The following is a 13065-nucleotide window of genomic DNA, read 5'->3' as shown; positions in this document are numbered from 1 at the left end:
TGATGCCCAAGAGGATGGCGGTACACGTTAGCGCCCGTTCTAGCTAGAAATGATATAAATGCGCTCGTTTATTAACTTTATTAAAGCAATATACTTCCAAAATAAGTTTATCAAGTTTATTAGCGCAATATACTTTAAAAAATAAGCTTTCGCCGCGCGAACCTCGAAATTAAACTTCTTCTTTTTTTTTTTTTATCCGAATTATTCTGTGCACGCCGTCTTTTCTTTAAAAAAAAAAAAAAAAAAAATAATAGAATAAGAATTAAAACGGAAATTCGTTTTGCTGAAAACATTTATAGCAGTTTTTAAGAAAAATTTTTTTTTTACATATACAAAGCGTCTATGTATAAAGACGTGAATAATATAATTATATAATTTTTGTGCCTCTTCCACTCGAATTTCTTCGTCTTTTTTCTTTTTCCTCTCTTTTCTTTTTCTCAAAAATCAATAGTCAATAAAAAAAATGCTATAAATTCATCTATAACTAGGTAATTGCGTATGAAAAAAAAGAATATATAATAAACATGTGAACTAAAACAATATAAATACAAAAACTTAGTAATGTAGATATTTTCTCGAATTTAAAATGTATGTCTCCAAGGTGTACCTTTCGCTGAACAATAATTACCAGTTTTTATCAAACGAGACTTCAAGTTTTTAAATTGATTCGTGTCCCCTTCCTTGAACATCTGCCCGCAATCACCGTATCTGCACGGTGGTTTCCTAATAGGAGCACGATTGTCCCGAAAACGAGAATTATCGTTGCCCGAATATTTATTCCCTCCTTGTTTCCCGTTTTCATCGAGTTGACACGTTTCCAAGCTGAATGATTTATCGCATTCATCTTTCCGCTCGTCCGTGAATTCAACCCCCCCATTGAAATACGCCTTGTGCCTGCACTTTTTATTAGTCTTGTACTTCTCCACCAAAATGCACAAGGAATCCTTGTGATTGATCGTTGCCACGGAATCGTCCAGTTCCTCGTCGTTCTGCTCCTGCATCATCAACACCTTCTCCGAATCTTTTCCATGACAGTTATTGCAAGTCGATTCCCGAATAATAGCGTGGTCATTTCGATTGCAACTTTTTAAGTTATTCGAGTTGTTTGAGGAACAGAGGCAGGTGTCCGACGCGAGACGTTTTTCTTTCGAGGAATGTCTATTCGGGAAAGCAGATATTGAAGCGGGTTAAGGATTAAGATTTTCATTCTAATTTTCATTTACGTTCGTTCTAAATAAATGTGTGTTATTTTATAAAAGAATAGGTTTGAATATGGAATGAATCTCTCCCTACCTGTTGTGCTCGTCGCAACGATGATGACAGTGGTCGTGAGAATGGCAACAATGACGATTCTGGCGACAGCAATCCCGATGAGGCTGTAGAAGATTTAGAGTCGAGTGTTTCTCGCAATTGCAAGCGTGCGAAATACTGGATGACGATGGATGGTTGTTCTTCTGTGGTGTGAACGTGCATCGCAAATTTCGATGGAACCCTTTGCAACCCTTCCCCTCGCCGTTACAATCGTGCTCGTCCCGGCTGCAATCTAAAAAAAAAAAAAAAAACAAATGTGCGCGAGAAACGATAGATGTAAAATTCACGAGGATAATTTTAATTAACATCGAGGAAGGGAATCGACTCACTTCGTTTCTCTTCTTTGAACGGACCATTAGCCTTAACGTTGTTCGTTTCGTTTTGATCTCGATCGTAAAGAAGATTAACAGAATCCAATTTGGATGGGATTTCTTTCGAGTTTCGTTTTTGCAAATAGGAAAATGCACCATGAAAATGATTAGAATTTCGAGATTCTGTCACGGGATTTTTCATTGGCTTCGAGTCGCAACTAAAAATAAATAAATAAGTATGATAATAATAAATCGATAACGTTATTATTATATAATGGTTTTTACGTGCCTTTATAAAGGAAACGATTAATAACGAGAAAAAGAGCATTGCAGGTTTAAGTCACATTTGCTCTCATATTATTATTATTATTATTATTATATTATTAAACCAATGAATATTAAATTCTTGCGAGTGGATATTATCATAATAATTTTCAACTTAATTTAACTTAATAATGTTTATGAATTATAGTTGAATTTTTAATGTTTCAAAAAACGTTTTAAAAGAACACGAGATGAAATTACGATAAATTTAATTCTATTATTACGGCTTAAAGTTTGAACGTCGATATTTCGAAGGAAACCTTTATCTCTAATTATTCCAAATTATGAACATATTCATGAAACCATTGTAATTTATTTCAGGATATCTCTCTAAATGCGTATTCATATAACCAAGTACTGAAATTCAATTTAAATTCCATTTTCTCGATATAATTGCAACATGTTTTTCCATAATTCTTGTTGCAATTGCCAATATCCTTTTAAATTAAATACGCGTGTATACGATAATCAATTTTCTTGTGCAAAATGTGTCATACCTTTCCACTTGTTCCAATTTAGAGAATTCGTTTTTCTGCGTGATTTCGTTATGCTCTTTACTTGGAACGATGTCGAGCGTGTCTCCAACATTGCACTGCTCGTTACGTTTACGACAACAACTGCATATTATTGGCTTTTGGAATAAATTTTCCTTGGTCGAGCCATTTTCCCCGCATTCATCGTTCCAATACGTTTTTACTTGATTCGGCCTTGATTTTGAAGAATTCCTCGTTAACAGTAAATTCTCTTGATCATTTGAATCCTCATTTCCGCTAAGACTTTCAGTCTGATTACACATATCGATGGAAATTTTAATAAGCAGATATTATTGACAACAAGCTTTTAAAAAGTTACAGTATTTATTACTTATTTATTACGTAAGCAATTCCAAAGTCAATCATTTTTTTTTTTTTTTAATCTATTTCCGTGAAAAAAAATGTCTCACTTTTGAAAAAAAATAAATAGAGAAATTACTACTTCGATAAAAACAATTGCATAATTAGATGAAAAAAGTTCGGGAGAAATTTTATAGCAAAATTGAAATCAAGAAAATCACTGTATATTATTATCGTGTTATTAACGAAAGAAATACGAAATTAGAAACCTTAATGTCAAAAAACATTACATGCAACAGATACACTTCGATAGATTTTTACTGATCTATCAAAATTAAATTTGAATTTATAAATTTAATTATAAATCCGTCTGATATGAAATAAATATTTTTTTTTAGAAAATAAATTATAAAATATGTTAATGAAACCATTACCTTATCGAACTTCGTTGCTTCTTCCGAGTTGCAATACAGGCCAAAATTTTTCGGAAATTTACGCCGAGCTCGACGAAAAGCCATCGCGGCTGCGACCAACTGATGAGACGAAGACGGACAAACCTGAGACATGGCTAAGAAGTCGTATAAATCGAGTCGAATATTCTCCGGATTTAAAAATAATTCAATTTGTCATTCGGAGTGATTGGTTAAGTTTCCTATAGGTAAAGGGCAATTGAACGTTGAAGTGAGCTACACTCTTTCACTAATAATTTACGAAGAAATCGAATTCGATTCTTCTATCGATGCTATTGATTCGAAAACTAGTAAAAAATACAATAACAAGTAACAAGTAATAACTAACGATAGTCTTCGCTTTAAAATGGCATAGAACATTGTGAATGAATATCTTACAATTAATAAGGTTTTGTAATACATTAAATATATATTATATTTAATTCGTTCGATTAAATATTGAAATTAAATTTTCAATTAAAATTTCTCGAAAATCTTAAATAATTATATTGAAATTTTTCCTCTCTGAAATTAAATCTTACGTAAATTTAAATAAACGTGTAACGTCCTATTATTCTTATAAAACCCCTTAGAGTTTTCTGTGTTAATTGGCTATTTTACGATATTCGATTCTATTATAATCTTTAGTACACTGTTCTTATATAACGATATACAATTCCGATACCGTACAAATTCATTGGATTTGTATTAAACAGAATTTCGTTTAGCATGGAAATCTAAGCCGACATCCTTCACATCGAAACGTTTAACTTTAATTAGATGACAATAAAAATGATAATAAATTTAATTTTTATTAAACTATATAAATGAATAATCGTAAAAGAAGCTTATATTTCTTCAAAATATAATATCGAATAATTGTTAACTTTTTAATTATGAAATAAATATAATTAAAGTATTCTCTGATATTGATTTGGTAGTCTTAGAAAAAAAAAATTTATAATTAATTGCATAAACCGCAATAAAAATGGGGAAAATAATGTAATAAGAAGGAATTTTGAAATCGATAATTAACAGAATTTTCTATTATCAGAATTTTAATTAATGATGAAATAATTGGAAAATATTTTGTCATCGTAAAAGTTAATCAAAATTTTTTAAAGATTTAAAAAACGATTTAATATGGTTGAAATAATTTTAAATTGTTATCGATATATAAAAACAGATAAATACACAAATAATTATACACATTCTACGATATAAATATTAATATCTTGTATAAAGCAGAGAAAAATGTTAAAGATATCATTGACATTACGATAAAATTGATGATTGAATTAAATTAATGCCCGAGATATCATCGAAGTTAAATTAATTTATTCAAAAAATTATTCCATCGGAAAATATATTTCTATAACTAAACCATAAAAATAATAACTTAATTCAAAGAGAAAGATTCCATACATCAGTCAAAATTCAACAGATTCGAGTTTAACTCGTTTTTTTCATCATAACAGTAAAATATCGTACTGTATCAAGAATCATCTCTTTATGAAAACTAATCCTAGTAACTTATTCATTAAATCAAAAATATTACACCATAACAACGATTAATTAATTTACACTTTTCACAGATATATAGTGAGAATTACGACAATTTTTTACACGGAAAAATCCGAGATTTTGATATTAACGTCTCATAAAATTATAGGTGATGATTTAATCACCTTAATTTAAACAGTTTGTATACAAACTCGCATACATCGTATGTATACTATTCATACATGAATATACAATACGGATAAAGTATGCCGATAAAAAAAAAAAAAGACGCCTATATGATAAGTTTGAGACAGGATTATATACTATGGATATAAAATATTACATTTCTAAATCTTCATATGATTATATGTGCGTGAATACTAAAAGCATTTCTTGGAACTAATTAGAATCATTTTTCGTATATGCACCAGCATCGCACCTGATATATATTCTTTTTCGCAAATCGTGATTTTTTGCATTATGTAATTATGTATTACCAAAAATTTTATCTTACGTATCTTACGCGCGTTACTCACTCATAACACAGCATTTATAAATTTATTATTATTCGCTATCTTTGAGACGTTCATTATAAATAATTCGTAACATATACACAATTTTTACAAAACAGCATCTTCGCAGCGACACATTTGCAACAAATAGTTAAATTATAATTAATTGTATCACAAGGAACAATTCAATGAAGATAACATAATGCAATACCATCCATTTCCTTATGTTCTTTAGAATTTAACATTCGCAATAAATGGATTAGTTGAATGGTGTAAAATCGGACGGACTGCATCAGCCATCTTTAAGGTACTAACGTAAGAACTTCAGTTTCATTATATCATATCATTTAATTCATCCATGGTGGACAAGAAGTTGGTGGTTGATATGTTTGAGAAATTGGCACCTGATAATGCTGTACTGTTTGAGGTGGATGCTGCGGTCGCTGCTGATGATGCGGCGGTGGTGGTGGCGGTGGATTGCAAATGGATTGCATCAATGGGTGTGAATTATAAGGAGGAGGTTTTGTCGTATATGGTGGCATTTGATTATATTCGATATTCAACGGATGTTCCAATATCGCATTTTGTACAGGTGAACGATTACCTTCAACGTGCCCTAAATAATTCAATATAAAAATTCATTATATTATATTCATATTCATATTTACAATTAAATTATAAAAATCCAAAGTTTGAACAAAATTGCAAATTAATAAAAAACTACTTAAAGATTGGAAAATATATAATTACATTAAATAATATATAATTTCGACAAAATATTTTAACAAATATTTTGAAATATTTATATATTTGAAAATTCTTTATTTTTTTTCAAATAATATATATTAAAAATCTTTCTAAATATTTATTAGAAATAATCTTATATTCTATATTATATTATTTATATTAAAATTAAATTAAGTTAATTATATGAATTTTATAAATATATATATAATATAATTATATACAATTATCATTATGAATACCTCTAGGTCTAATTTGTGGTGGTGGCATATTTGTTGGAGGTAATGAAGGACACATTCCTTGATGCTCTCCATCCCTTGGCATTGGTGGTGGTCTACCCCATGGAACTCTAACGTGATGTGTTTGCCAAGGTGCTTGTGGTAAAAGTGAAGGGGGTAAAGGTGGCCCACTTCCAGGATGTATGTTTACTGAATCTCCCATTGGATTCTGCTCATTTCCTATTACACAAATAAATATACACATAATGTAATCTGTTTCCCAATTTATAAGAAAACATAAAAACAACTGCATCAGAACAAATTTTTAATATACCTGTATTCATGGCAGCACTTTTTTGATCCAAGTTGCGTTTTTCACCTAAATGATGAAAATTCATGAAATGAAATAAAGTACATAAAATTGTATAAAACAACTATATGTAAAATGTATTATAAAATTAAATATGGCAAATAACGTAATGAAATATTGTAGCATAATTATTAATTCGTCAAATTAAAAAAAATCAATAAACAAAATAGAAATAAAATTATTTAAATTTTTTTTATATATGAAACTTATAAATATTTTTAAATATTTAAATTAAAATATTATTTGTGTTATTCAAAATATTATTATAATCTTCTAATGACATTGTTTTATGTTTTAATCAATACAACATAGTAATTTTTTAAATATGTTATAAAGTTATAAAATAACAACAATATTTCACGTCATTGACCGTCTCTTATTAAAAAGAAAAAAATAACAGTTATAACGCTAAATGCATCTGAAAACATGTAATAAATACATATTCATTAAATCAGCTATCATATCACGATTAATATAACACCTCTTCAGTTAATATTTGTTTAATCTGTAAAATAAAATGTTATTAAAAATTGATTTTTATTTATTATTCAAACTCCAATTTCTTGTCATTTAGAATATTACTGGATTCACTGCAAAATAAATAATAAAATTAATCATATATAATTATTTAGCAAATCCCAAAATGTTTTGATTTCATTGGATTGTTTTGATTCTGTAAATTTTATATAATTTTATATATTATATAATATAGAAGAAACTACATTAAATAATTCATAAATTATGAATCATTAATGTCAATATGATATTATACTGCTACTCCATGTATTCATATGCTCAGCTTCAGAGATCTGATTCCAAGATACATATTTTTGACATTTCATTTTATTAAACTTAAAATATTAATATTAAACATAACATAGAACGCATTTCAATAGAATACGAACGGTAATAATTATAGTTAATATTCATTAAAAGTAATCACTGAAATATAAAATCACATTATTACAGAGATCTGAAAATACAAAAATATACTTTAATTCAATAATAAAAACATATGAAGAAGCATTAAAATTAGGATACTTAAGTTAACTATTTTAATTATGTAATACAATATAGCGAAAGTCTTGTTAATTCTAAATAATAACAAATAAAGACAAATGGAAAACAATCTAGCTGTGATATCACGTAAACGTTGTGGATAATTCTGGACGTCTATCTGCAAAGTGTTTGAATGAGTATATGAAGAAGCTAGTTGCTAACAATAAGACATGGATTAAGAATAAAGAGAAATTTATATTGTTTAGTAAAAAATATATTTACAATAAATAATGTACTACAAGCTAAGAGTATTGAGAAACAATGCTAGATACCCATCTGAAATAAAAATATATATATAGTATCGAATTAATAAATAAATATATTATAAATAGCATATTTTAAATTAAAAATAAATATCTTTTCCATTACATAAAAGAAATAATTGTTTAATTAATTTTTATATTTATTAATATACATTATATTTGTATTAATTTTCAAAAGGTATCCAGCACTCTTTCATCATAAATACTCTTAGTTACAGACCTGGATGTGGAGGTGGCATTAGCAGCTTGTTTCGATCTCCATGAGGTAGACCCGCAGCTGTTGATGATGGACCATGTAAGACTTGCTGCTGTCGATCACCTTCTCTGCTTAAACAATTCAGTTTCAAATTATTAATTCAAAATCAATGATTGTAAAGTAAACATTTCAAAACTTAAGCAAATATCACCTGATGCTCAGCCATGGATATTTCTGAAATGTTAAAAGCATCTAGTATCTCCAGGTCACCAATATTACCAAACTTTTGTATAAAAAGAACTTATAATAATTTAGTTATAACGTAATAATACAGAATATCATAATATTATAATTAAATCCAATTATATTTTATGTATAATATATATAATATATAATTATATTTTCTAATTTTATTTTATTTTGATTAAAATTAATAATAGCCACTAATAACGAAAATAATGACGTACAATTTTTAATAATTATACACATAATGATAATAAAAAAATTTAATTCTTTTTATAAAAAAAAAAACTTATCTAATGAAATGTATAAATATATAAATATTTTTTTTCAATATAATATTCTGTGAAAAAATTATTTATATATTCACAATCATTTATTTTAAACATTCTTTACATTACTTTAAACATTCTGATTATTCAAACATATTACTTTAATTTCATTATAATTAATTCTTATTACTTTAATTTTATACTTTTCTATATAAATAAAACAGGTATTTCAAAATAGTTTGACTGTGAATATGTAAAATTTTAATTACCACATTATAACTTGCAAGAATTGAAATTGATGTTCCTTACTTCATAACATTAAATATTTTTTTTTCTTTTCTTTTTTAATAATAATAAATTGATGAATAAGGAACAGTTAAAAAAAATTCCTGCTTATTTGATTGAATTTGATACATCTTGATCAAAGCAGGTTTCTGAAAAAAATTTTGTTTTATTGAAATGCACGTATTTAAGCTCACTATAATATAAAATAAATTGACTAAAATTTATAATTTTCATATCTAAGCAATGAGAAAAATTATTAGGCAGCTTTCATAAAATAAAAGATTCTGTCACAGTTAGTAATAACATACAATTGCAAACATTAGCAATTGTATAATATACGCGTATACTTATATATATTTTAACATTATATTTCTTTTTAAGTTTTAATATCAATTAGACACTATAAATAAATATATTTATTTTATATTTTAAATATCAAGGTTCATTAAACCTGCTTTATTCACCTAATAAACTTTAATTTTCTCGCATATTGCAAGAAAATTTTACTTCATGCACATAGAAAAACTATATTAATAGAAATAAACAATGATTTTACTTACCCTGTTCCATGACGTTGAGCAGGCAGAGGACCACACTGATAAGGTGATGATTCCTATTATTCATAAAAGAATTTATTTAAATTTATATTTTATATATAATAGCAAATATAAAAAATATATTTTAAAAGCTAACCGGATTTGTTTCAACATCTGAAAATCTTCTTTTTACACCATGAGATTTTTGTTCAGGAGAATCAGGCTTTTGCTCAAATTGTTGAGGTGGTGATTGAATTGTATAATGTACTTGTGGAGGCATATGACCATTCTGATATTGCATATGCTGAGCATATTGTATCTGCGCTTGAACTTGCGGTGGAGGTACATTATGTAAAGGTATATTTGCAGGTGGCATCTGAACCTGTAATATTTTTATGTTACTATCAAATTATATTTCAATTTTATTAAAAAATACATAAGAATTTTCATGTCACCTGCAGTTGACCCTGAGATTGCAACATCTGTTGCGGTTGTTGTGCCTGATATAACCATGGAGCATTCTGTGAAGGAGGTGCTTGCGTCGGCGGCGGAATACTGGTAAGAACGTTCATAGAACTTGGTATTTGAGCAGTAGGTGGTGGTACAATTTGTGGAGGTGGTACTGGTTGAGGTTGTGATCCTTGATCCACTGGTCCTTCTTGTTGATGTTGAACTTCACCTCCAGGAGGAAGAGGATGTTGTTGAGGATGTTGAGGCGATTGAGCATTAGGGACTAAAAAAGTTTGTGTAGACGGAGGAGGTACTTGTAAATGAAATTGAGGAGCATGACCTTCAAATTGTGGAGGTAACATATGCTGAGCCACAGCTTGAGACTGTTCATGATTTTGTTGTAACTGTGGTGGAACAATGTGCTCTCCAGGTTGTAACACAAACTGTGTTTGAGATTGTGATGCAGGTGCCTGCACTTGCTGATATTGTATTTGATAAGTTTGTGGTACTGGAGGTGGTGGTTGATTCGGAGGAAAGTTTGGCGGAGGAAAATGAAGATGCAATAACGGTGGAGGTGGTTGTTGAGTTATATTAATTGGTGTTGCTGGAGGTGGTTGTTGTAAATTCACGTTGACGGCTTCGATTATTCCTTGTGGTGGTGTAGAAGGCCTTTGTACATTTGGTTGTGTATAAACATAAGAAACTGCACCACTAACTGGTGCACTACTACTTGTAATAAAGTTTTGTTGAGCTGGACTCTGTGGTGGTGGCTGACTCATAACATACATTTGGGCTACAGGTTGCGGTGATGATTGTGATCCAGGTTGAATTCCTTGAATTTGTAGTGGTTGTCCTGGATGAATTTGATATTGTACTTGACTTACTGTCGATGGAGGACCAATTAATTGCACTTGACCAACAGGTGGAGGTGGCATAAATGTTTGTATCTCCTTCATACAAAACATTTAATTATAGAAAAAATATTATATTTAATTAAAATTAATTTAATTAAATAATCATTGAATTATGTTTATTTTACCTGTGCTTGTGGTGGTGGTACTAATGGTCCTGAATGAGGAGGTATATGTACTCCAGGTGGAGGAACTGTTATTCCAGATCCTGGTGCACCAGTTACTGTAGCAGTGAGAATGGTTGCTGGCAATGTTACTACATTACTTTGAGGATGTTGTATGATATCTGTTAAGAATGATTTGCAACAGTTACAGACAGAATTTCTAACAGCCATGAACTATTAGTGTATGTGCTCTACCTTGATGTTGTATAGTAACAACATTAGGCTGTCCCAAAGTACCAATGTTCATGGTTTGAAATTGTGCTATAAAAGATGAAAGTCAAAACAAATGAAAGTATATAATTAGATTTAATATTTATGAAATATAATTAATTCATACTTTGTGGTATTTGCGACTGTTCTATAACTTGCTGTGATTGTACTGGTGGTGGCTGTTGCTGTATATATGATTGTAATTCAGATTGCATTGTCTGAATTAAATTAATTGCTAACTGTTTTGCATTTTGTAATGCTTCTGGTTTTGGATGCCTATATAAAACATATAATAATATTGTATTATAATAAACTGTATTATAAAAATTTTTAATAAAAAAATATATATATTATCTTACTCTATGTACAAATGCAATGGTTCTGGAGATTCAGTGCCTAAAATGGGATCAATGAATTGTGATCCTCTACCTTTTAAAGTTATATTTGCACCTGTTTCACTCCTAATATATAATAAATTTGCTCCACCTGCACCTATGATTCTGCCTCTTAAATCAAATCCTTCTGGAGCATTTTCTATTCCAACACAAATTTTTTCCTGTAGAAATTATTGATACAATAAAAAATATAAATTATAGTATGTATAGTTTTAAACAAAAATATTACATACCACAGATGTAACACTGGAATGTAAACTCATAAGAGGTGGTGGTGCATTAGTAAATCTACTTGGTCTATTTAAAGAACTTTGATGTTCTGTTTTAATAATTTCATTAATTTTTTGTATAGCAGCTGTAAAAAAATTAAAATAAATATTTTTTAATACTTACAAAAAATACTTATAAAAAAACAATATAAAAAAAAAGAACAACATACAATCCACATTATGTTTCGCATGTCCCTGTATATAAAGATATAAAGGTCGTTCATTGGGACAACGTAACTTTTCCTGCTCTGTCATAAAACGTCCACGTGTTGAAACAGTAGCACCTAAAAGATATGGAATGTGCTGATATAAATAATTATTATATAAATAATATATATTAAATTAAAAAAGAAATTATAAAAGAAAGAATTATAGAAAATAACAAAATATTATGAAAACATACCTGAATAGGAATTAATTTCATCTTGTATGTAACCCTTTGTAAGCAATGTACGGGCACTAGGTGGTATTTCATTAATTTCAAACTCTGATGTATATGTTTCTCCATTTTTAAAAGTTGTATTTGAAGCTGTTAACTATTTTTTGTAGAGAATTAAAAGAATATATAAATATACATCAACATCAAATTATTTCATAAACATACCTTATTATTTGAATCTGAACCTCTCAATTTTCCTTTAGCCATGGAGATGAAATATGTAGATCTTTGACAAATATATTTTTTTTCATAACGTCAAAGCATATATACGATTAACACTATTCGAATATTTTTTCGCTATATCAAGAAAAAGAAATTAATATTTTTATTATAATACTTTACTTTCTATCTACAGTATATCATAAATTTTAGGTTATAACTAATAGTAATAAATCTCCAATTAAGCGACAATGACATGAACTTTATTTCTATACGTACCTAATTATTTAATAAATTAATAGTAAGTTACAATTTCAATCACGATAAATACACAATCGAAATAATTAATAATGTATTAAATGGTTAATATTTAAAGATTTCACAAAAATTATTAATCGGTATTATAAATCATTTACTACCATTTTTTAAGACTATCGTTGTGTGTGACGCTCTGACAGTGACAGACTTGCGCGTATTAGATGAAGATGCCATGTTAATTTTACATATATAAAAAACAAAAGATTATATAACGAAACAAGTAATGATTTTGATTTTTTCACACTTTTTGATTTCAATATTTATTTTCATTTTTATATATATTGTTTTATTTATACATATATATGTACATATACATAATACACA

General features: G+C 28.2%; 2 protein-coding genes across 4 annotated transcripts; both read right to left on the bottom strand.

The window, feature by feature from the left end:
• Window positions 1-63: 63 nt before the first annotated feature.
• On the bottom strand, window positions 64-3380 carry LOC122719161. Its single transcript, XM_043944760.1, has 5 exons — window positions 3214-3380; window positions 2444-2730; window positions 1641-1840; window positions 1294-1543; window positions 64-1158 (listed from the first exon to the last, which is right to left on the bottom strand). Exons 1-5 carry the CDS (start codon window positions 3343-3345, stop codon window positions 582-584), a joined length of 1446 nt encoding a protein of 481 aa, XP_043800695.1. The 5' UTR covers window positions 3346-3380; the 3' UTR covers window positions 64-581.
• Window positions 3381-4552: 1172 nt separating this feature from the next.
• Window positions 4553-12930, bottom strand: LOC122719133 (extensin-like). 3 transcript variants are annotated; one of them, XM_043944717.1, is made up of 17 exons: window positions 12703-12930; window positions 12430-12561; window positions 12229-12361; window positions 11996-12109; window positions 11790-11911; window positions 11521-11717; window positions 11289-11437; window positions 11147-11212; window positions 10916-11073; window positions 10663-10826; window positions 9882-10599; window positions 9584-9808; window positions 9451-9503; window positions 8118-8221; window positions 6540-6584; window positions 6230-6445; window positions 4553-5859 (listed from the first exon to the last, which is right to left on the bottom strand). In XM_043944717.1, the coding sequence occupies exons 2-17, from the start codon at window positions 12469-12471 to the stop codon at window positions 5591-5593; spliced, it is 2775 nt and encodes a 924-aa protein (XP_043800652.1). In that variant the 5' UTR covers window positions 12472-12561; window positions 12703-12930; the 3' UTR covers window positions 4553-5590. The 3 variants fall into 3 exon arrangements, with proteins under 3 accessions (XP_043800652.1, XP_043800651.1, XP_043800653.1); XM_043944716.1 differs by having other exon boundaries at window positions 9882-10826; window positions 12703-12929; XM_043944718.1 differs by lacking the exon at window positions 11147-11212 and having other exon boundaries at window positions 9882-10826.
• Window positions 12931-13065: the final 135 nt, after the last annotated feature.

The sequence above is a fragment of the Apis laboriosa genome, unplaced genomic scaffold (genome assembly GCF_014066325.1).
Source record: "Apis laboriosa isolate Shangri-la unplaced genomic scaffold, ASM1406632v1 scaffold70_cov154, whole genome shotgun sequence".
NCBI classification, from domain to species: domain Eukaryota; kingdom Metazoa; phylum Arthropoda; class Insecta; order Hymenoptera; family Apidae; genus Apis; species Apis laboriosa.
Note: the sequence above shows the minus strand (reverse complement) of the source record. Positions and strands in the feature narration are given on the sequence as shown.